This window comes from Pygocentrus nattereri, chromosome 19 (genome assembly GCF_015220715.1).
Source record: "Pygocentrus nattereri isolate fPygNat1 chromosome 19, fPygNat1.pri, whole genome shotgun sequence".
NCBI lineage: Eukaryota > Metazoa > Chordata > Actinopteri > Characiformes > Serrasalmidae > Pygocentrus > Pygocentrus nattereri.
Window position 1 is genome coordinate 28168660 of NC_051229.1, and position 26155 is coordinate 28194814.

General features: G+C 40.6%; 1 protein-coding gene across 1 annotated transcript in view; it reads right to left on the reverse strand.

Annotated features, from left to right (window-relative positions):
* The window catches only part of LOC108435719 (potassium voltage-gated channel, Shab-related subfamily, member 2), a 50138-nt gene that overhangs the window by 20631 nt on the left and 3352 nt on the right, over positions 1 to 26155 (reverse strand). The window contains exon 2 of the mRNA XM_017711727.2: positions 24726 to 25435. Coding sequence (XP_017567216.1) covers positions 24726 to 25301 — 576 coding nt within the window. The 5' untranslated portion in view covers positions 25302 to 25435. The remainder of the gene's footprint in view (positions 1 to 24725; positions 25436 to 26155) is intronic.

Consider the following 26155-nt stretch of genomic DNA (forward strand, 5'->3'; position numbering starts at 1 on the left):
ATTTCCCCCTGGGATCAATAAAGGAATCTGAATCTGAATCTGAACTTCAGTTGCTTTTTTTGTTTAGGCCTTTCGACACCAAGCGTGATTTATTTGTGCAAAGTATTGAGGCGTATATACTCATTCAAAGGTGTGTACTGATGATATCTTGCACACCAAATGTGTTTTTTGGGGGCAAAAATGTATTTTATACTGCTTTTTGCTTTCGTGTGCTGTACAAAAAGTATTTTTACAGTCAAAGTAAAACTCAATGGTCATTCCATTCATATCAATAATTATAATTAATAATGTCATTGTTTAATTGTTAGGTCATTATGCAACTATCAAAGCTTGAGCTTGCCAAATTAACTGATTATCCGTCTGGCATCCTTGCTACATTTACTTGAACAAATGGCATTTGAGAGTGAAAATGTGAACAGGAGCATGAATTCTGCTAGAATGCTTGCTAAAAGCTTTAGAATTAGCTACTTAACTAACAAATAAACACATATTACTTGCTCTGCCTCTAAACACGTGTTCACCTGTCCCTCACTGTTCCGTGTATTTAAGCCCTGGGTTTGCCAGTCTTTGTATGATTGTACCGGTCTCTGTTGAATGTGCTTGTCTGTGTTAACAGTTGTATTCTGCCGTCTATCATGTCTTACCCTCGTTCTATCCGTGTTGGCTCTTTGACCTTGGACCACTTTGACTATGACCCTGGACTTGCCCATAATAAATCTCGCTTATCTCAGCGTGTGCGTCCGCCTCCTCGCTCCGCATTACACCCATTCTGAATGTTTGTATCCATTCAACATATAAAGGTGCATCCAGCAATAAGGGCAGCATGGTGCTTCTTTTATACAGTGATGGGAAACATATGCTGATCCAATGTGCTGTGTAGACACCAACTACACCGGGACCAGATTTTAATTTTAAACTACAAAGAAGATCCCTGAATGGCAGGATGTTAGCACGACTATCAATTATGTTAGCAATCATCATTCAAACTGACTAATCACTGACGATTCTGTGATATGTCCTATCCAACAGTTTTCACTGAGTTTGATAAAGTAATCGTAACAGGCCTAACAGGGTTAAACAATAACTACCCACGTTTCCATGCAGCATAATAATCCGTTAATAATCTGACTAATAGCTCAATTGGAATAGAATACGTCCATGTTCTCAGTTCATTCGGAATAGCTTAGTCTACAATTTCTATCCGATTGAACGAGGTGGGTAATCCTGTAAATAATCCTTTAAATAGAAGAATAATATCTGTGTAAACGCCTGTATCCGATTACATTCCCTATCGGAAAGTTTAAGTCCGTTCTGCATGCGTCGTGTCATGGTGAAAGTGTATACCGTTCAGCATGCGTTCTCCCGGCATGCACAGCATTTTGGACCGGATTACTTGTAGTGAGCATGTAAACGAAGATTTTCCATTAGGTTGTTGAGCAGAGTGGCAGTAAACATTTCCGTCTATATATATAATCGGAATGTTTTTAATCGGATTGGCCAAAATCTTCGCATGTAAACAGAGACACTGAGACTCGGCTTTGCGTTTTAAAACGCGGGACTGCTGTAAAGCACATGTAGCGTAGCAGAAGCAGAAGTAGGTTCATGACGGGGCTGTGTTTAGAGGATAAAGACACCACGGCTTTATCCTAAAAAGAAGCTGGCACGGCTCCCGGCTGTGGCAGAGGCTCTGAGCCTGAGTGGGCTGGGGAGGTGGAGGTAATAGTAGGCACTTTTGTTGTCACGTCATGTTAATAACACACAGCTTGCGCTAACGCGAGCGTCATTACAGCACGGGGCGTTCCGGCTCCGATCTGGTCCCAGCCAGATTTTACAGAGGCCGGGAAAACAGCCAGCGCTAGAGCTGCACAATATGGACAAAATACCATATCATAAATACTTTGTTATTTGTACTTGTACGTGATCCACCCCAAAAAACGCATTCTTTAGTGGCAAACGTCTGATACCTTTACAGAATGTTTCATTTAACTTCATGAGAACCAGTTTAAAATGATGTTATTGTTAGATTTTGCCAACATTACATGACTAAAAAAGACAAACACCAGCCCCTAACATAATAAACCTTTCTCATTTGCTTAAATATGATTTTTGCCGATATCCTGTAAAGCCTGTCCAACCTTGTAACCGTTGATACAAAAGAACACGCTTGTGGGTGGGGCACAGATCGGCCAATGGAAAGATGCCTTGCAAAATTAGACCCTCCCTTAGTTACTGTTGCAACTGTGAGCTAAGAAAACAACACTGTTCTGTAAAGTTATTTACGGAGCCCTGATGATGGCCACACCTTAATAATGCATGCAAACGAGATGCTAATGTGTGGCCACAACTTAGTAAGGTGTGGGAATGAGATGTTTAAGTCGTGGCCAAGGCTTAGTGTGGGAATGGGATGGGAATGAAATCACGGCTTACTAAGTCGTGGCCATGCATTAGGATCTTGTTTCCACGCTTTATTAAGTTGTGGCGATGAGTTAATCATCTCATTCCCATGCCTTACTAAGTCGTGGCCACGCATTATTTGTATTTATACAGGATGTTGCCAGTCGGGCTCCATAGTTATTTATAAAATCAATGTTTTCAAATATAGTAACTCAGACAGAGTTCGGCTTATTTTAGGACTACAGGCTGATAGTTTTACTGCTGAGCTGTGAATGTGGTCCTTCTATCGTTTCATACAAAACCTCTTCAGTACTAAAAACACAAACAACACAATCCAGGACAGCAAATATGTGTGAGAAACACATTCTGAGTAGCACCTTTTCACATTTCTTAGCTTAATATTTCCGATTAATTTACTGCCAGTGCCATTCTCACTGCACGTTTGCTCTGATGAGTTCTGTCAAGGTTTCCCTTCAGCCAGTGGGGTTATTATAAGGGCGTACAGATCATGGTGATTGGCTGAGAGGTGTGTCAATTATTATTTTGTCACCTGCAAAATATCTCACACTGGAGAGACTCTGACCCGACATGGTTAAAAAAATGAATACCACTGTTCAATAACGTGAATGTCCGGATTTAATCCAACAGGCTCACTCGGTCATCTCAGGTGGATCAGGAGGCTCATGACTATTAGAGCGAGGCCAAAAAATAGTCAGTCAAAAATGAGGGAAAGAACACCTCTATCACAGTGCCGACTCCTGCTAGCACACCTATGGGACTTTAGCAGGTTAAAGTTAATGGTAATTCACATATTTGGCCCATCTGGATTAAACAGACATTGGGAAGTTGTAAAAGACATTGTTAAAGACAATTTTCCATTGGGTGTTTCAAAAATGTATCCCTTCTGTTTTTAAATAAAAACTCAACGATGAAATGTGAACTACTACAATACTCGCAGAGTTTAAATGAAACAAGCATGATGAGTCTATTAAGTATGAATGAGCTAAAAATGACATTTATCTTTTTTTATTTCACAGACATTATTAGTCTCTCTCTGAAAGCCTACAGGGCTCCTCACCCACATAAGTACCACTCACATCATTATGGTATCACATAAATGTACAACCATGAATAAAAGATCTCTAATTTGCTGGTGTGCTCCTTTGCATATTGCGTTATCAATACTGCCAAGGCCGATATCATGAGAATGATTACCAAAAAAATCTACTGTGCAGCCCCACCCAGCACACAAAGGAGACAGGACCAGTCACTGATCAACCACATCAGGCCCTAAAATTCAGCAGAAACACAATTCAGAGGAGGCAGCGCTACGGTCAAAACAGTCCCAAATAAACAATCACGTCAAGCCAAGTCTGGTCAGCCCTGATTTGGAACACCATCATATACTGAGACGGTCATGATAGCGATCGTTTCTCTGCCGGAAGCACACCTGAAATATAACAATTTAATCAGGTATACGCACTATATGTCCAAAAGTATCCAAACACTCATTTACGGCATTTGGCAGACACGCTTATCCAGAGCGACTTACAATTTGATAATTGTTTTTTTTTTTTTTTTTTTACACAGGTAGGCGATGGTGGCGTTAGGAGTCTTGCCCAAGGACTCTTACTGGTATAGTGCAGAGTGCTTGCCCTGGTGGGCGATTGAGCCCCAGTCTACAAGGCAGAGGTGTTAACCACAAGACTAACCAGCCACCACTTCTAACTCCTTCTAACTGGTGAATTCAGCTACTCTGAGGTGCATTTACTGCTGACACATGCAGTCAATTCTAACGCAGTTTATCACTGTTGTCAGAACAAAACCTTGTATCTCCAAAATTGTACCTTTACAGGAGAAGGAAAGGACTTTACTTTTAATGTAGGCCAATGGAACCAGAAGTCCTTTTGGGCCGTTTCTTTTAGTCTATTCCTCATGAAATTTACACACAGTGTAAAGGGAAACGTATATTTCCACGTTATAAAGGAAAAATGACAAAAATGGAGATACAAGGTTTTCTATATCATATCCATTGAAAAGCACTATCCAAAATAATGGAGTTCACTATAGCCGAAGGTCACCATGCCCAATGCCAAGCATCATCAGCTAGAGGCAAGTAAAGCCCCCTCGCATTGGCTGTGAAGCAGTGGCCCTGTGCTCTCTGTAGTCACGGAGCTCAATCCGGAGCTGGAGTGATCCACAACTGATCATCCAACATAAGAGCCTGACGAAAGTGGTGCTCTTGTGGCTGAATGCAATCAAATTCTCACAGCAATATTGCAATGTGAAGAATTTCGAGGAGAATCGAGACTGTTACTGCAGCAAAGTGGGGACAAACTCCCTAATACTCTGATTTCATGAAAAACGCTGGAGACGTCATGATGTCATACAGGGCTGACACTCAATCGTCTTTTTGTAACTCAGTGCTTATGTAGTTACTACACACTGGTTATTGTTGTTTATAAATTCTCTATAATTAGCCTCAAGTCTTTTTTATGATTCATGTCTAGTGTAGAAGTACAGACGATACTATATAAACCAGACTGTGATATAATTTATCACTAATTTAGTAATTTAGCAATGATAACAAATCATCTTATTGCTCATCTCAACCCAGGCTTGTTTACTATGAAAAGTGCTGCAATGAGACCACATGGAAAGACTCAATGTGACCTGCATGTCCATCTGCGGTCAGCTCAGGTGATAAATGAGCGCTCCTATGACTTTGTTTAGGAGCCTAAATTACATGACTTTTGTTTTGACTTTTCTGCCATTGACGTCCCCAAAATACTGCAGTACTTCATTTTTACACCTTCTAAAGAGGTAAATAAAAATCAGTCTTTATACTTTTCTGGACTTTTCCCCTGTACACTGTCAGAAATGAAGGTTCTGTTCAGGTACATTTTTCATTCATCAAGGTACAAACATTGTAAATGCTCCCTCAAAGGTTGTACAGTGGTTCTAAGGTCTGATTGTGAAGCTTAAATCAGGTTCTCCAGGTGAAAAGTTGGTATTTGTTCCTTTTTTCTTAACCAAGAAAGGGGTGTGTGAAGTCAGTACAGCTTAGAACAGATCATTTCAGTGGATTATGGTTCAGTTATGTTCCCGGACTAAAGGCACTGAGATGGACCCTTGAGTGTTCCACCCCAGTGACGAGGGGGGGAGTGACCCAGTCACAGTTTAGTACCTTTATTTCTAAAAGTGTATAAAGCCCTTCAAGGGGCAAAACACTCACAAAAGGGGGTGATGTTTCGCCCCAGGGATGCCCACCGAAATTTGCTAAGCTCTAAAAATCGTTCTCCAGATTGATCTTCTTGGAAAGACTTCTAGCGCACTCACCTATAAGCTTAGAGACAGATCGAGACGGAGCCTCAGGCTTCACCCGCTGGTTCCCAACCCCAGCGAACGCCCTCATGCTCCTCACATTTTAAAGTGACGGATTGCAGCCAGTTTGCATGAAGCTAATCGGTGGCCATCATCTTCCATTACTTGTTCGCTACATTTGCCTCATAACTCTGGTCCATAACGAAAGAACTTTGGACACCAAACATGCCTTGGCTGATCGACTTCAATTGTGGCAAAGTGGAAATCGTGTATACTTGATTTATCACTTTAATTTCACTCTTCCTGTGATTCACCCCTTGAAAAGATCAGTGATCCTTACACTTTTCTGCATTTCTCTTCTATATAATGCCCTTCATGCAGCAAGGCACTTACAAAAGGGGGTGAAGGGGCTGGGGCTGGGGGGTCCGATATAGTTTTAATGGAATGAAATTCATTCAATCTTGTCATAAATCTTCACTAAGAGAAAACTAGAGTAGATTTGACCTCCAGTTTATGGACATAGAGGACGAAGCTTATGCCCTGAATGTTAAAAGCTGTCAGATGGCTATAATTTAACGCAACACGCTAAAGGCGTATAGAATGTATATATGAGACCAGTGGCTGTATAGATTATTAAACATGTTCAGAGAGTCACCTTAATTGGAAAGGCAGTTTTTAGTAAGGATCATTCAGTAGTGGCCTGTGTACAGTAATGAAAATCGATAAGACACACAAACTATTAACAACATAGTAACGACAAAAACGAAGCTGCGCGATGGTCCATATAAAAACGAATCATACTGCAATGTCAAAATGTCAAAATGGCCATTGAGTACCAATTACTCTTCTCAAAGAGATATTTCTGAGAAGATTAAGAAACAAGAAAGGGGTTAGTCATGTTACTCCTTGGCGCTCCTAACAACCACCTGGGAGACCTGGTAGACACCAAAACTGACTCCCGTCAGATTAACAATACTTACAGCTTTCATCTTCCAGAGAGAGGAGAAAATCAAACGGCTTCAGATCTGAAAACATCAGCAGGTTGAACGAAGCAGAAATTTAAGAGACAAAGACTGGAACTTTGGAAGAGTCGAAAAAAATATCTATGCAGATTTCTTTAAAAAGCTGAAAGCAAGTCTCCTGAAAAGAAAAGAAGTTCTTGAGGCTTCTGCTTTTTCCTGAACTTGTGCCTCAAGGCCATGTAAAGAAATGAAGGGTGGTCTCTGACTTTTGCACCAGTACTTGAGAATATATCGCATTATATAAAACGCATGAGATAACGTAAACATTATCCATGCTAAAGTGTCCTGGCGACTCTTGGTGAAACACTACGTCCACTTTTCCAGCCACCCTGTAAAAAAACACTTCAGTATTAACAAATGACATGAGAAACAGTGTAAAACAGCCAAATGGCTCGTCTATCTCATCTGCGAAGGATCCATGGAATAATGATCATCGACCTGCTGAATCAGGGTTGCTGATTAGCATGGCCTTTTTTTTTTACAGAGACGTCTCATCGAAACCAGTGTTGATCAATCACACTGAAGGTGCCCGCAAAAAGCGTTCTCAAAACGAGCCTGAATGTGTCACTGAGACATCGGCTTCTCTTAAAACCACTACTGAACCGCTGAACAAGCCATAAGAATGTAGTTAGCAAAGCTTTATACAGCACTGGCACAGGAAGAACAGAAGGACCTGTTCTAGGTCTGTTTTTCATCGCTCAGATTAAAAATATCCCTTTTAGGTCCGTATTAATTAAGCAGTAGAACACAGAGGGAGGAGTGTGTTATCGCGGAATACCATCCCGGTGTGATTTGGTGGCCGTAGATCATCACAGCCGTGATGTTATAGTGATAACTCACTCCTCGAGTGTTCTACTGCTTTAATACAGCAGTTAAATAAATACAGTAAGAAATGAATAAACTGGCCGTGAACGCAGCGTTTAATATGTTTTAATGTTCAGCTCCTTCCTCCTAATTAAAGCTCCTTAACGAGCAGCTTGTTGCTACGTTAGAGTAACGAGCTCCGCCCACTTACTGCTCAGCCGGCAGTTCGCGCTCCAGCTCCACACAGATTGACTGACAGTTTGGGAATTTGGTGTAGTCTCATTTTCAGAGTCTGACAAAATCGGCTGTCGGTCAAATGTGATCTTAAAAGCAATCGTTTTCTACAGCTCCTACAGCTGTCAAAGTAGTGGCTTAGCAACATCGTCTCAGTGGAGAGATACAGTGTTTGTGATGTTATGGTGAAATATCAGCACAGTTAGACGCCTCTCAGCCCATCAGCTTATGTGGCCAGAACTAACTGTTGTATAAAATGCTAATATTTCACAATTGTATTTGCATTTTATTTGTCTCCCACTTGCAACACATCTTTCTTATGCACAAACAATCTTGGAAAGTGGTCTCTGTATTGATATTTTTCACATGACACTTTCCAAACTTTTTTTCCCTTTGAATTAAACAGGTGGTTACTGTTACTCTGCTTTATTTAACTAACCTCTTTTTTGATTGGTCGTTATCTATTTTTTGTACCTCATTAAAAACCACTGTGTTCTTTAATGTGGAACGAACTCTGAAATGCTAAACTTTTCAGCTGTGTTCTTTGGAAAGCTGCAATGATCCACTTGCTGCCTGACAGCCAGGAACAGCACAACTGTGGCTACGTTTACACAGCAGGTAAAAGTGACCCTAATCCGATCTTTTTCTCTGTATGTGTCACAGATGTGTGTCTGTGTGTCTGTGTGAACAGATAAACACACTGAACCTGACATTTTCAATTCCAATTTGAGACGCTTTCACATTTGGTACTGAAATCCGATACATATCCGATCTGCGGCAATGCGGCTCAGTCTGAACAGCCAGATCGGAATTCATGCATCTTTTACTCGGCATTCGTCATAATTTCACACTGCTGAGACTCAAACATTTAGGCTGATGTTTCTGTAACAAAAAATTTGAAGAGACTCATCCCAACCGTTCCATGTTTGAAGAGGTTCCAAACGAAATGGCTAAACGCGGCCGGAGGAGCCCGAGGCCGCAGCGTCAGAGAACAGTTTAAAGAATCCGAGGACACCAAAGAAGTGGCCGTGGCTGAATAACGGGCCCTTTTTACGGCGAACTCGAACACATTTTCGGTGATGAGTCCAGCTGTCAACCACTGGAACTTCATGATCGCTCCTGAGATGCTGGTTAAGATGAAACTGAAGCTCTGGGAGCGACAGGCGTTCACTGGCCGTCATGATTGTTGACCTCTGGACGAGCCACATTAAGCATTCTTCTTTTGCGCATATGAGTCGGTTCAGGCGCTGATCTGTTCAGACTGATGTCGCATACAGATCACATTTAAAAGAAAACAAAAGCAGATTTGGTGAGAAAACCAGATTCGGGCCTCTTTTACCTGCTGTGTAAACACAGCCTGTCTGCAGCAGCAACAGTCAGCAGCTCTTCAGCGTGAATGGACGGTGCTAAACTGCTGTGTGGTGACATCACAACCATGACACATTTAAGACAAGGTATTTTTTGCAGCTTAGTCTCCATATATGGTCCATATACATCTATCAAATATTGTTTTGTGATTTGGGCACTTTACCAAAATGACTAAATGGACTGAGGGCAAAAGATGTGCACTGGTCAATGCTTATGCTGGCCACAGGTATAAATTATCTATGAAAAAGTAATATAATATGTAACACATGATAGCCCTAGATGTTGATTTAGAGTCTGTGAGCATCTTTATGAAGCTGCCCAACCAAATGTTCATCCTTCAGAGGAGAAAAGGTGTTGGCCAGGGGAAATCATCCTGAAAATTGTGTAATTGGATGTAGAAATGTCATCGCTAGTGAAGAATCGCACATTCATTGAGTAGGAACGGGCTTTTAATCCAGCTTTTAGCAAAAAGTGGCCACTTAAACATTTCAACACAGCACTTGCCAACCCAGTTCTATATTAAACACCGAGATCCCTCCGCGTCGATGCATCTTTCAGCTGATTATCTAGAACACCCTTCCTCTTTCGTGACCTCGGCAGCACGGAACAATGATGGCGGTGTTTTTGTGCTGATACATACACACAGACCATGGTGGGCTGAGAGGGTAAAGGCGCTCCTGAGTGATTGATATCATCTCACACTCCGGTTAATAAAATCTCGCTGGACCCTGAGAGTGCTCTTTCTTTTTCACTTCATCCCCTGACCTGTGTGGTGCTCAAAAGTGGCAGCTGGACACCAGCCAGACTCCTCTGTATTAGGAAAATGTCACTGAGATGCTTCTTCTAAGAAATCCTTTGATGCACAGCGGTGAGAAACAGGAAGATTTAGCTTTGAGAACCGAAAAGAGAAATGATGACAGGAATTTATGATAGGGGACTACAGCCGCAGCACAACTGCACAGGAATGCATGTGCTGTGATTTACAGAAGATTGCAGTTCATTATTGCAGATGGGTTCATTAAATAATCCCCATCTGCTAGTCTTGTGCATCTTCAACGGTTTTAAATGATTAGTAGGAACGCCAGGACACTGCTTTTGTTCATTTCTGACAGTGCTGCTATTATTACATGATAGCCTTGCAGCATCATCAGAAATGTTACCCAACAACAACAGATATAACAGTAGCAAGTGTAACACAACACCAAGCCTGTCAGAGATGGAACAATAGCAACATGGTTAGATGTGTAACAACAACACCAAGGCTGTCAGAGATGTAACAACAGCAGCAGGATTAGATGTGTAACACAACAATAAGGCTGTCAGAGGTGTAACAGCAATATGGTTAGATGTGTAACAACACAAAGGCTGTCAGAGACTTAACAATAGCAGGGTTAGATGAGTAACACAACTATAATACTGTCAGAGGTGTAACAGCAGCATGGTTAAACATGTAACACAACAAGGCTGCCAGATATGTAACAACAACACCAAGCCTGTCAGAGAAGTAAGAACAACATGGTTAGACGTGTAACACAACATATTGAACTTGTGTTACGTTTTTTACAGATTGGCGTTACATCTCCAATGCCCTTACTGTTGCGTTATATGTCTTACAATGTTACTAGTGTTACAACTGCGACAGCTTAGTAGTGTTACATTGACAAATAGTACAGTAATAAAAATGTCCGGATTCCATTTAAAATTAAATGAAGAACTTTTATATTTATCCACAGTGATGAACACAACTGTAGATGATTCAGAGGAAGCTTAATAACAGAAGAGGTAGTGATCGAATCTTGACGCAGATAACAAAAAAGAGTAAGTAAATAGATAACTACAGTATTTCACTTGTCAATTAATAATTCCTAAAACACTTCATACCTTTTGGTAACCTGTGCATAATATTCTACCTAACATTGTGTCGATCTTATAAAAAAAATGATTTACACGGCTTATTAATAAGTTATTCCACACTTTTGAACAGCTGAGTAAACAGTTGTGTTTAGCACCCAGGCTAGATGGTCATCTTTGTCTCTCTATCACACCAACACACTGCAGTGAACACTGCAGGTCATACACACTCCCCTACCCCAAGACAACTACAGCAGTGTCACGTCATTGACATTCACTATAAATGCAATCTATTATTCATGAGATAAGCACTTAAGGACAACGGCAGAAACCCGATCGCACAGAATCTGCTTTAAACACCTACTTACAAAAGAACCTATGTACTTTTGAAATGCTCTGCTTCTGTATGGATCCTATGTTATGGACTTCATTAGATTGTTTAATATCATTCATATGAATAATTAAGAGTATGTTATTGTTATTTTGTGTTATTATTACTACAATCTATGAAAAATCAGCGTAGTTTCATCTGCTTGATATGAGACCTGGAGACCTCAGAATCCCAGGCTATACTATCACATTAGTTTTTATATCTTGGACAGAACTGCTGATGTTACATTCCTGACAAATCCGCCAGGGTGCTACATTTATGACCAAGTTGCTACTTTTACATTTCTAACAATGCTGCAAGTGTTACACCTCTGACAGCCTTGCTGTTGTGTAACATTTATGACAATGTTGTTAGTGTTACACCTCTGACAGCCTTGCTGTTGTGTAACATTTATGACAATGTTGTTAGTGTTACACCTCTGACAGCCTTGATGTTGTGTAACATTTCCAACAATATTTCTGGTGTTACACCTCTGACAGCCTTGCTGTTGTGTAACATTTCCAACAATATTTCTAGTGTTACACCTCTGACAGCCTTGATGTTGTGTAACATTTATGACAATGTTGTTAGTGTTACACCTCTGACAGCCTTGATGTTGTGTAACAATTATGACAATGTTGTTAGTGTTACACCTCTGACAGACTTGATGTGTTACATTATGACAATGCTGCTGGTGTTACACATTACTAGCAATGTTTCTGATGTTACACTCTGACAGCCTTGATGTTGTGTAACATTACTAACAATGCTGCTAGTGTTACACCACTGACAGACTTGATATGACCATGTTTGACAAATGTCAGGGCATTACATTTCAAACTATGCTTGGAGTGTTGCCTTTCTGACAATCCTGCTAGGGTTTCACCTCTGACAGTTTTCATAGCTTTACCACAGTCTTATTATTTTGTGTACAAAATCTGTTCCTTTTTTTTTTAAATACAAAAATCCAAATATGTACATCATTTTCACTTATTATTACATCAATGATTTTGTATTACTGTGTGATATTGTGTTACTGTGTCCGGTAGTAACTGTTTTGATGTAATATATTTTATTCATGTGAAAATTCTACACACATTTGAGTCACAGTACAGTGAGTACAGTGCACTATTGCACTATATAAAGAGCTGTTTCATGCATTTCATCACATTTATTTCAGAGACTGGCAAGCCCTTTTAAGTAGCTCTGCCTGATCATGTGATGCAAAGGGGTTAGAGCTGTGTGCCCTTTGGAGAGGACACTTCGCTAAATCCTTTGAGATAGCATGGGCAGGGAGAATGTCAAGGGGGAAGGGACGGACTAAAACGGACCACAGCTAGAGCTAATCAATGCGTTAGCTATCAAAGAGCAAGGTTAAAGCCTTTACATCTCCGTAAGATTTTAATCTGCCAATATTCTTCAACCATCACATTAAACTCCAACGATTTCTCTCGAAAATTTAGCCAGAGATGTGAACAGGGCTAATTTAAAGCAGGATTAAAGCTCCGCCATCTGCACCGGTAAATGGACAAATTCCACCTCCCCCAGCAGCCAAAGAGTGAGAAAAATGGGCACGGTGTGCAGAAAGGCAACCGAAGTTCTGTCACACGATGTAATTCTTAATCACTCTTTCTTAGTGATGGAAAACCACCTCTGCTAATTAGCAGCTCTGCCAACCACGTGACCAGATGGCATTCGGCAGCCATAAACCAGACAAGGCAAGGCCCTTCCGAGTGAGCTATTTGTGGGAGCAGACTAGCAACCAAAGGAGATTACATCGCGATCCCTTTGCTGGTACTGTATGGACACAGCTCACCTCGGGCAGTGTCAGCTAGACCTTTCCTGACTTACAGTCAAGGAGAACGACAGGTTCTGTTGCGACAAAATAATGGCAGTTACAATGACTTCAACGAGCCCCTGGTCATTTCTGACCATTATAAAAAATTGTGAATTACATCGCACTTATCACAGTAAGTGTGTCCATTAGGCCTCAGGAACGTCAGCGGCTAGCTAATTAGCTAATTGGCTAAGGGATGGTGGTGGACTGTGGCCGAAGGCTGAAAGGGTCTTTATTTGGGGGTGGGGGGTTACACTTTTTGAAGGCCACTTCCGGCTATTGCTGAGCAACATTAGCTTGCTACTGTTTTAGTCAACAGAAAGTTCTACCATCCTTTCAGAAAGTGAATTACTATTAAAAGCTTCTGATATTTTGCACCAATTCTGATCCTTGGAATTATACAGGTGATTTTATGTGGGTTTCCCAATTTTCTCTCCATTTTTGTTATGTCCAGTTCCACCTGTTAGCTGAGTTTCCACCTATTACACAACGCCACCAATCTGGGAGGACAGAAGTTATGAAGCACCGCTGCATCTTTTTAACTGCCACTCATGCAGTGTCACGGGCAGCATGTGTTGGCTGGCATTGCGCTGAATTATGGGCGGCCATTATACTCTCAATTATACAGGACAGCTTTACTGTCCCGGACTCCTTGCCGCGGAATGCTGTGGCAAAGACAGAGACAGCGCTTAGATATTCACAGCCTCTGATGTTCTGCCCACACGGCAACGTCTGATATGTACTGAGCACAAAGTTGGATTTATTCAATGTCCAGGCATTCAAACAGGAAACTGTCCAGCTTTTTACAGTTTCTCCAAGTTTTGTTAGTCAGAATTATTGACCAGCTGCCTGCACTGGAAATCACAATGCAAAATCAGTGCTGGATATATCCTTGGAATCTTCACATTCACCTCCCGTATCACACTCAGCCAAAACAGCTGTTGCTGGTCATTTTGCATGTCGGTTAAAGGGCCTCTTCCTGAGAATGTGGGCGGCTCTCGGCCATATTATTAATCAAAAAAGCACCAGAATTCCTGCCAACAGGCTAAATGATTAGGCGGTCGCACCACTCGGGAGCGCCGCCTTCACTCCGACTGGTCCGCAGAGAAAGGAGGCTCGTGACGTGGACTACTAGGACTGAAGACCAAAGAGGCCATGAACTGTTCCTGTAATTTTCTGGATGGTAATCTTGTGATCACAAGATAATTAATTCATTATCTCAAGACAATATCTTTGTTATCTTGAGATCACAAGACAGGTAACTCATTATCTCATGACAACAACTTTTTATCTTAAGATCACAAGACAGTTAACTCATTAGGTCAAGACAACAACTTTATCTTGAGATCACAAGATAGTTAACTCTTATTAACAGTTAACTCGTTACATATGAGATACTATACATAAGCTAACAAGTTAACAAGTTTTATATATATATATATATATATATATATATATATATATATATATATATATATCTTGTTAACAACCTTATCTCGAGATCAAAAGAGAGTTAACTTGTTATCTCAAGGTAACAAAATCCATCCATCCATCCATACATTTTCTAAGCCACTTCTCCGTCAGGGTCGCAGGGGGATGCTGGAGCCTATCCCAGCAGTCTTCGGGCGGAAGGCAGGATACACCCTGGACAGGTCGCCAGTCCATCGCAGGGTAACAAAATCCAGAAAATGATAAATTATAACTTTTTTCAAACAGGCGTTTTGCATAAAACACAAGGAGCTTATCTTTTTATCTTTTGTTGATTAAAGTGAATTTGATATGTGAGTAAAAATAAACGGAATAAAACAGACGAGTCACCGGCATTTCATGTCGGAGTTTGGATGGCTGACTTAGCTAAACACCAAAGTCCGGCTTTTCATGTCCTGCCAAATCAGAGATAACCCGGGTCGGGAGGAGCTGAGGCGGTGGTGCTGACTCACACATATGATTGACTGCCAAAAAATCAGAGTGGCAGCAAATCAACCTTCGTCCTGTGTAGTGAGATAAGAACCCGCAGTTCCAGCTGCCGCATCCAGTCCTGCCAATAACGCCGAGCTAAAACTGTCATGTGGGATGAATGAGAACCTGCCCCGGTTCTCTGTTCCTTCAGGTGGATGATAAGCCTGTGAAAAATGTCTATACGCAGACTGGGGGGGTTGTATGATGTGGCACACGGAGTTCAGGGGATGGATAATTATGGAAAGGGGTGGGATATTGTAGGTATTCCCATCTGTCCCTCTCTCCCTCACGCTCTCTCTCTCTGTGTGTCTCTGATCCCTCCTCTTGCTCTCTCTTCTCTCTCTCCCTCTTGCTCTCTCACGTGCTCTCTCTCCTCTCTTTATCTTTCTTTTTCTCTTCTTGCTCTCTCGCTCTCTCTCTCCTTTCCCTTTATCTCCCTCGCTCCCTTTTCTTCTCCTCCTCTCTATCTTCTCTCCTTACTCTTTCAATCTCTCCCCCATCTCTCTCCTTCTGGGTCTATAATGCACTCTCTTCTCTCTTAATCTCACTCTCTTCTCTCCCCTTCTCTCCTCGTATTGCTCTATCTCTTCTCTCCGTCTTGCTCTATCTCTTCTCTCCATCTTGCTCTATCTCTTCTCTCCTCATCTCCCTCTGTTCTATTTCTCTTCTCTCTTTATCTCTTTCATTTTGCCATCTCTCTTCTCTCTCTGCTCTCTCTCCTCTTGTGATTTCTCTCTCCATCTCTATGTTTTTCCTCTCTCTCTCTCTCTTAGTATCTCCATCAGTGTCCGTAAATATTACAAGATTTTTGGAAACAAAACAAGGAGTCAAAAAGGAAGGAAAGGAAAAAACCTACTTTACTTTACATTTTTCCACTCATGATGAAATTTACACACAATGTTAAGAACAACAGGCATTTTCAAATTATGTCAAAAACTGAAAAACGACAAAACTGGAGATGCGAGATTTTCTTCCAACAGCAACGATATGCACCACAACATTTGGTTTTTCTGCGGTTTGAGAATAAACGCACCACTAGTCCCGCATTTACATAATACTCTGAAAAATTAAAATAAATCGCAATCATTTTTTATTTAACTTCGTATGTAAACATGGCTAATGTTTAAAAATGTACAGCCTACAGCCGTTTAGCCCTGCCCATCCACCCTGAAGCTATAAAGAGTGTTTCAGTCGGGATTTCCTTTTTGTATTAGGCACAATACAAAGCAGCCAATCAGCTCTGCTGTATTTACATATCACTCCTAAAGGCACAGTAACAGAAATAGCCAGTTTAGTTCTAAGGGATAAAGAAAGGTTGGAAAATAGTCATGTAAAAAACTATTTTTGGTACATAATTCCACCAAAATGTTATGAGAGGATATAAGAGGAAAACAAAAAGATGTATGACATGGACGGCTTTACATACTGCACAACATTAAATCCAATTAAACAGGACTAATTATGCTCTCTCTGTAATTAGACTCTTAAAGGACTGATGATATCCATGATGTTTTCAGATAGCATATTATGATGTGACATAATTTGTCAAAATAAAAGAAAAATATCATCAAATTGGCAACAACTTCACCAATACATCCAAATATGGTCTGTGATTGGTTAGGATAGTCACAGCTCATCTGCATATTGCAGCCTTCTGTGACAGCGGTGGTACAGAAGGCCAATATTGATTAACAAACGATGTATTGTGCAGCCCTGTTGTCGCTACGCTTAGTTCATGAACATCTGTGCTCTTCTCAATCTGGACCTTCGCTCTGAAGGTATCCAGCACAACTGGACTCTTACAAAATGACCGCGAACAGATTCTGAATAATAGATGCGTTCTACCACAATGTCAACAAAGAGAGGACAGTTAGCAAGACTCTCATTACGTTTTCATTTTTTCTAGCGACACGGAAAGTGATACTGCACTTATGGCCATTATCATCAGCTGTTAAGTGTATTTAATGCTTCTTGCAAAGGATACTTTCATCTTGCTTTCTAAATTTCTATAAAATCCTCAAGATTCCGCTTTTATAAAGGCTACAGAGTGGCATGGTAACGAAAGGCCAGGGGAAAAAAGATGAATGTACATTAAAGCCCTTTACTAATGGGCCATTTGACTTCTTTCCATGACCATATTCTGGGAAGTGGGCGGTGGGCCTATGGGACTGGGCAGTGTATGTCTGCAGACCAGGCTGGTGAATCGCTGTACGAATGCATTCAGCTCGTTCAGTGACCTTCTCTCAGTGCATTAGCACTGCGTGTTAGCAAACAACGGTCTCTGATCACAGCGTCTCTGATCATCCAAACAGCTACAGCACTTAGTCACACTCACTGTCCTTATACTAGCCTAATCTCATACAGTTGAGATTCTGTGTCTTAATTAAGACTTGTTTTCTCATAATTATGACTTGCTATCTCATAATTATGACTTGCTATTTCATAATTATGTCTTGCTATCTCATAATAATAAGGTCCTGTCTTATAATTATTACTTATTATCTCAATTACGAGTTCCTATCTCATACAAAAGAGATTCTGTCTCTTAATTAAGACTTGCTATCTCATAATTATGACTTGCTATCTCATAATAATAAGGTCCTGTCTTATAATTGTTACTTATTATCTCAATTACGAGTTCCTATCTCATACAAAAGAGATTCTGTCTCTTAATTATGACTTGCTATCTCATAATAATAATAGGGTCCCATCTTATAATTCTGACTTATTATCTCATAATTGACTTGCTAACCTTATAATAATGACATCTCATAATATGGAGAATGTTTCTCATAATTCTCACTAATCTCATAAGTATGACTTAATATCCCATAATTACAAATTAGTATCTCAAAAAGCATTTTTATGTCATAACTGTGACTTAGTATCTCATAATAATAACTTAGCATTTCATAATTATGAAAAAAATGTTCCCATTGTTTTAAGATAGCAAGTCATTAAGAGATCATAAGTCATAACTATTGAATACTAAGTCATTATTTTGAGATATTAAGTGAATAATGAGATAGTACATCATAATTTTGAGACAGTATGTTATAATTATGATTTACTACATTGTTGTAAGTGTGAAGTTCCTGAATAATAATATTTAATAACACAGAATTAAGTGAACAATAAAAAAAAAACATTTAAAATATTCAAAATAGTTTCAGAAAGTCAGCGGTACAAAAAACTGGAAGCCTGCATCAGGTTCTGTCTGACTGTAAGAGAGTCAACTCATTTCTACTTCATCAAGAAGGTAAACTTTAATTGATTTCTATTATTATTATTATTTTCTTCAACAAATCATGCGAAGAAGCTTGAGGGGTTAAATTATGGGGGCATGAGCCACTTTTGTGCTCATCTTCTGTTAGTTTTAAATTATGCGAGGTTTGTGTGGGCGTGATATTAAATATTCACAAGGTCGTTTGGCAAAACACTGCGTGAGGGAGACATCTCGAGCTGTCTGTTGCTGAAAACAAATGCAGTTTGCAACACAAAGTAATTACCTATTTATGATCAGCGGCGCAAAAAGGACGAGACAATATTTGATTTGAAAACAACGAAAGCCCTGAAAGCCGGAAAAGATCAGCCTGCATGAGTTCAGTGGATTGGACCAATCAGAAGACCAATGAAATATCGGACTCTGGGCAATACGGCAAAAATATAACATCATGATACTTTAACATTGCTTATAATATATGCGAAAAACATTAGTACACCAATTAGTCATTTTACATAGGACAATCTTTTTAATTAGTCATTTCCAAATTTCTCCTCAAAGAAGCCCGGTATTATTTGCAGATACCAGAAAACCTGGTTTGGCCACTTAATACTTTAATATATTCAGTCAAGTGTGCCGGCGATGGAGTTTAACAAATCTATGCGACGGCTGGAGGCGTCCAGGAGAACCTGGAACCAAACTGGAACCCACAAGATTTCAGCTACTTTTACAAAACAAAAATTTGCGCTTATTTGCATTTATTCTAACGGGTTACGGTGTTTTACAAGCCAAAACACTTCTTGCCAAGATGAACAATGTCATTTAGGTGCCTGAGACTTTTGCACAGTGCTGTGTATTTCTTATTTTTTTTATAGCTGGAACAAACAAAATGTACCAGCATGTCACATTTATAAAAAGTTATGGAAAAGTAGGAACAGTGATGTTTTTCCAAGTCATTTTGGGCTGTTTCTTTTGGTCCATTCATCATGAAATTTACACACAGTTTAAAGGCCAACATGCGTTTTCAAATGATGTCACAAACTGAAAAACAACAAAAATGGAGAGATGAGGTTTTCCCCTGACAGCGGCGGTTAAACTAAAAGGGGAAAGTTTGTAAACAGAATTGAAGTTGGCTTGACTAAAGCGGTTGTTGAAGCAGGTATAGACGGCTGTTGTTTGTGTCTGATAGCTTAACTAGGTTTATATAGTGACTCCTTATGGTTGCTGCATGGTTGGTATTGTATTCCAGGTAACTATACTGTTACTCCACAACTACTATGGTATTCTGGCTATTTGTTAGTCTGGTTTGCCAATTATTAGGTGGCTGCTAAGTAACCAATGTTCGATGTGGTCGTTAGGGTATTGACAGACGGTTGCCATGGTTTCCAGCTGGTTGCTTTGGTATCTGTAGCCCTTGACAGGGGGTTGCTAGACGGTATTGGTTGCTATGGTATTCCAAGTGGTTGCTAATAAGAATGTAAATTCTACTATGACAACATTTGTGTTGAATTAGAATTTTATGATTCTGCAAATCCAGGCAGTTTAAGCTAAAAAGCCATTTGTTACTATACACATTTCACAGTCTCTGTTCACTGGTTGTTGTTAGAGATGGTTTGATTCCTGCCACAAGTTGCTTTTCTGATACTGATATCAGTCCAGTCCAGTCAAGTAGTCTCTCTTGAGCTTTAAAACAAACTATTTCCAATTACTTTTTAAAAAAGTCTTTTTATGATGCTTGCAGTGTTTTAGAAGTACTGATAATGTACTTAGAAAAGCATTATTTATTGTGATAATCCTTTGTAAGTTGCTATAATAAATAAAGCACCATCCAAAAAAGGTATGAAGGAACCCTCAAGGGTCCATCTCAGTACCTTCAGCTAGGGAGCATAACTGAACCATAATCCACTAAAATTATATTTTCTAAGCTGTATTGACTCCACACACCCCGCCTTGCCTCCAGGCTTTTATTCTACTCTTCTGTTTTAAAACATTCGGTTATGAAAAGATACAAATAACAACTTTCCACCTGGAAAAACTCATTTAAGCTTCACAATCAGACCATAAAACCAAAAACACTGCTGTACCTTTGAGGGAACATTTACATCGTTTGTACCTTGATGAACAGAAAGTGTACCTCTGCTGTGCCTTTATTATTACCAGTGTCATTCTAAGACATGTAAGTACAAGCCAACCCCATCACTGTGTGTATGTAGAAAATATAACTCATAAATATCCAAATCAATCTTTGAGAAAAATCTCAAAGCTTTACCAAAGCTGTATGTGCATAAAGTATAAAACAACAGTAGTACATAAATATTCATCTGCACAGTGCTCTGGATTGTGCCCATCCAAAAGAGTCTGAGTGATGTGCCAAGACTTTAAATCTCCCATACGCATGGGCACATGCATAACAACAATATGTCACTGGTCTCATGACATTAGAGCCGGTGCTTAAGTGGATTCATTTGGATAAACAGAAGCAGAAGGTGCATAAAAAGTGCACTGCAATTATAATGTAACTTCCAAACACTATTTTTCATCATCTACAGACTTGCTACTTGCTCTGTGCCATGGTGACATGAGACGAATAAAAAGCGACGTCTCGAAAACATGGTGCATTATATCAGCTCAGGGGGCGTTATATCAGCTCAGGGGGCGTTATCTCAGCTCAGGGTTTTGTTTTGCTGAAAAAAGCATGTGCACATCGTGAATATGGTTTTCTTCATATCATTTATAGATAAGCAGTACATCATGTTGCAGCACAGAATAAATAGTTTTGGATTAACTCTCACATTATCGGTCTTCATTCTGCAAAATGAGAATTTCACACTGACGTGGTGGTGGTGTGTTAGTGTGTTGTGCTGGTCTGAGTGGATCAGACACAGCAGTGCTGCTGGAGTGTTTAAACACCTCAGTGTCGCTGCTGGACTGAGAATAGTCCACCAACCAAAAATATCCAGCCAACAGCGTCTTTTGACCACTGATGAAGGACTAGAGGATGACCAACACAAACTGTGCAGCAGCAGATGAGCTGTCGTCTCTGACTTTACATCTACAAGGTGGACCGACAAGGTAGGAGTGTCTAATAGAGTGGAAAGTGAGTGGACACAGCGTTTAAAAACTCCAGCAGCACTGCTGTGTCTGATCCACTCGCACCAGCACAGCACACACTAACCACCAAGTATGTCAGTGTTACTGCAGTGCTGAGAATGATCCACCACTCAAATAGTACCTGCTCTGTGAGGGTCCATGGGGGTCCTGACCACTGAAGAACAGGGTAACAGAGTATCAGAGAAACAGATGGACTACAGTCTGTAACTGTAGAACTACAGAGTGCAGCTATACAGTAAGTGGAGCTGATAAAGTGGACAGTGAGCGTAGAAACGAGGAGGTGGTCATGATGTTATGCCTGATCGGTGTAAATGTGCTGTTCGGTTCTTTTGGTTCAGACCAAAGCAGAAAATGACAGACTGTTGATTTCACACTGACATTTTTAACGCTCGCATAAAAGATGATACAACGACGTCCAGCAAACTTTTTTTTAAACTATATTGGACTGTGGCTCAGCTGAGCTCATGGTTTTAGCGAGGACTTGTTAAATCTGTCTTGTGACATTTAGGAACAATGAGTTGTGTCACAAACATATTTACATGTCAAAACAACATCAGAAATGCATATGTTGCAAGAATCAAAGAAGCTCTCTAGAGAAGCGACAGCGATTTATTCTGGGTTCGACCAACAATGACCTCCTCAGGGGTTCTCGGCCCACTTATCTGGCAGTGTTCTCACTTGTTCAAACAAACTGGACTAACAGTAATCGCACCAGGGGTTTGTTTTAATTTAGGGTAATATGACAACATTTATGCCCTGTGATGGACTGGCGACCTGTCCAGGGTGTATCCTGCCTTTCGCCCGAAGACTGCTGGGATAGGCTGCAGCACCCCCCCGCGACCCTGACGGAGAACGGCTTAGAAAATGGATGGATGGATGGATGACAACATTTATCATCATTGTATAAATTACATCACAATATGTCTCAATATGCTTGTTTTAGCATATTGAGGACATCATCAGATTCCCAAATGCATGCATGTTTGATTAAAAGGAGAATAATTTGTCCTGTTTAACTGAATGTTAAAGCATTTTGTGTGAAATGTTGAATAAAAATACCTGAATTTGTAGTTTTTGAGAGTATTATTAAAATATGGCACTACTTTGTCTGTTCCAGCTTCCAAACTCGTGATTTTACACTTTTGCCACATCCATTTCCCAAATCTAGTCTGAACACACCCTCAGACTGTGTAAGGCGAATATGGTCATGTGTTTAGGCCAGTAATGTGGTTCCGGAGCGCCCCTGCCCTGCAAATGTTGGTGCTTTTCATGTTCTAACACGATTAACCAAACTAATCAGTTCATTAACAAGCGCTTCCTGAGTTGTAGTGGGTGTGTTAAAGCAGGAAAACACTAAAATGGTCAGTAGGGCCAGAGCTAGTATCCACCAGACTAAACACACAGTCCGAAAACAACCATGTAACCCAAACACACAGGCCAAATGTACACACGGCCCAAACACATGGTCTGAATGCAAGCATGGGTCATGTGCAGGCCAGGCTTTGGATTGTGGCTCTGGTCAGTGGTAAAGGTTAGGTTTGGGTTTGGACTGTGTATGTTTGGGCCGTTTGGAGTGTGTGTTTAGGCCACGTTAGGCCAGGGGTTGAAACGTGTGTTTATGGGTGGGCTTGTTTGGGCCATTGTGTCTGTACATCTTTGGGCCAAGTGTTTGTACTGCATATTCATTTACGCCTAGTATGTGGGGACTTTGCTTGTGTGTTTAGGTTATGCCAGACCAGGGGTCGGATCATGCGTTTGTTAGTGGGTATAGGTGAGTGTGCTCGGACTTTGCGTATAGACTGTGTGAGGTTGGGTAATCCACTGAATTAACTCAGTTCAAATGTGTACATTGTTTCCATACAAATAACATAAACATGCCACAGCAAAAATGAGTTGCAAGCAAAATTTCTTCTCTAAAACTTACGTTCCCTCGCCTTCATAACGGTGCCAATTCTGTCAGGTCAGGATTTCGAGATAGACATTTTACACCCATTTCAGCCACAGCTTGTATGAGCTTTTCAACATTTCACACGCTGCTCCAATCTGAAAAGTGGAGTTTAGGTTTTTATTGATTTTTGCTGGTCATCCTGGAATGCAGGAGTGTCAATCTTGTGCTCTGCTTGGACAAGAAGTTAGTCGAAAAGAGGGTTAAAATTAACATAAATTTATTCTAATCAAGGCTGCTTAACCAAATATTAAAGAGGAAATGCTGCATGCATGAGGCATGTCCTGTGCCAATGCGCTATGCCTTTTAAACGTTTATATAAGGTACCCATGTTTGTCTGGTACAAATAGCAATGGTGTTGAAATCTATTGCTGCTCACAAAACAAGCAAGACTGTGTCAAATGCAGAGCTCCTGTTCTGTTACCCTCACTTTGAGGGAAAGGTGCAAAAGTGATACAAAAAATGTACTGAGGTACATTAGAAAAAGGACGTTTCCCCATTATTAAAAAACAATGATATTGAACATATTAGTTTCGCAACTCTGTGTTAGTTTAAGAGATAAGAAAGCTGCAGATGAGGTAGGACATGGTCAAAGTTATCTTGCTTGAGCGGGTTCCTTAGGAAACTCACCCACCCTACATTACAATACACCCATCTCCACCAATCATGATATTTTTGTGCATGTCTGAAACCAGCAAACTGCTAATCTGGACCACATTAAACAAAGTAAAAGTTCAAATATGCTCTACATAGAATAAATTCAAATCTGACAATTTTCTGCACGTTTTAGTGCACAATGTCTAAACATTAAACATAAGACGTACCATAATTTGTGCATTTTATGTTTTATAAAAGTATGTTTTTTGCCAAAATGTTCAATTCAGCAAATATGCAGCAATAATACATTAAAATGTGTTCACTTATTTTCACTTAGAGAATAAAAAAAAAAAACATCATTTGACCATTTGACCAAATTTTTGCATACAACTATACAATAATGTGAAATTTTAGTTTTAATCATATTTTGGTTTATAAATACATCACTGTTTCTCATAAAGCCGTCTTTAGTCTTCCTTACATGTAAATTCAATACATCGCTTTTTTCCAGTGTGCGTTTAGACCACGTACAGGCCAGGGGTCAGACTGTGTGGTTTTGTGGTGGATATGGGGGGTAGGTAGTTTGAGTTGGATATAAGGACAGTTTGTTTTGGGCCTACAGGGTATTTGGGCCAATGTGTATTTAGGCCACATTATATTTGGGCCACGTATGGATGTGTTTGTACCTTGGCAGCCACAGAAGAGCTGGGCTTCTCCAGCAGGTCCCAGAGTTTCTGCCTCTTGTCAGGGCAGCAGCCCGTGTCCACCTCGTCCCCTTCTTTCTCCCGCAGTGTCTCGGCCTCGCGCCTCAGCTCCTCATTCATCTGCTCCTTCTTCTGGTGGTAGCGCGCCTGGCAGCAGGACTCCAGGTAGATCTCGTCGATGCCCCAGTAGTCGAGCTCCTGGCCAAAGGACAGCGCGCACATCTCCTCCATCATGTGCAGCTTCCCCGTCCGGTAAAAGTTCAAGATGGAGGAGAAGGCGCCCGGGTGCCGGTCGAAGAAATACTCGTTGTCGTTCAGGCTGTAGTCGTCGCAGATTTCCATTAAGGTGTCGTGGGTGTTGCAGTCTCTCAGCTTGCCGAGCCGTGTGCGCGGGAGGCGGTCCAGCGTCCGCCACAGAACCTCGTGGACCAAACCACCCACGTTGATCCGGACCCTCCTGGAACGGGCCTTGGTCCGGATGATGTCGATGGGCTCGGGCGGAAGGGAGCCCTGTGGCCGGGACAACTTCTGAGCCCCGAAGGTCGTTCTCTCAGCCATGACGCTGGCCGCTAAAACAAAGGTTGCACTGGTCAAGGGAGTTGTGCTGGTCAACGAACAGGACCGATACTGAAAGACAGGTCCAGTGATGAGGCTAACTACAGTGAGTCCACTTCAGACAAGTCCCTCCATACCTGCAAAAGAGGCAGAGGAGAGAGATTTACAGGCAATCATAAATTCACACTGAAATAAACCTGCAGTGGATCTACTTGATTTAAATGCACAAATCATGAATAGAATACATTACGTCAATACAATTATGACCAAAAGCCTCATGAAAATAAAGCACAGGTATAAAATATGAGGCTTCAAGATTTCTACAGTGCTGTATAATGATTTTAGAATACTCTCTCCTCTGGAGTATCATCCTACAGAAACCTATAACCTGTCTGTAACTACTGCAACTGTCCGAGTTTAAGAATTTTCTATAGTAAACCAGCAAATGCCCCACTTTAAAAAGTGTCTGACTGTTGAAATACCATCTGAATTCCTGTAGTATTACTAGTTACTAGTTCTTTTTCAAAAGGAAAGCAAGTACACTGTGTTGATGTAATGTATTTTACTCATCTAAATCAGTTCAAGTCAATGCATCACTTATTCTCAGCGCAGATAATTCACACTAAACTTGTCTAGTAGTCAAGGTACCTAAGCAATTTGAGAGAACATAACGAGTATTCTGTACTTCTCAAACATGAATCAGATTTACAAAGCAGTTAATAACTGATGCTCTAGATAATGCTCACAGGATGATGAACTGCCCTACAATATGTATCCACCCTAGTCAGTACATCAATCCAGAATATGGTCATAAATGAGAAAAAAATGTCTAAAATGAAAAAAACTTTATACAAATG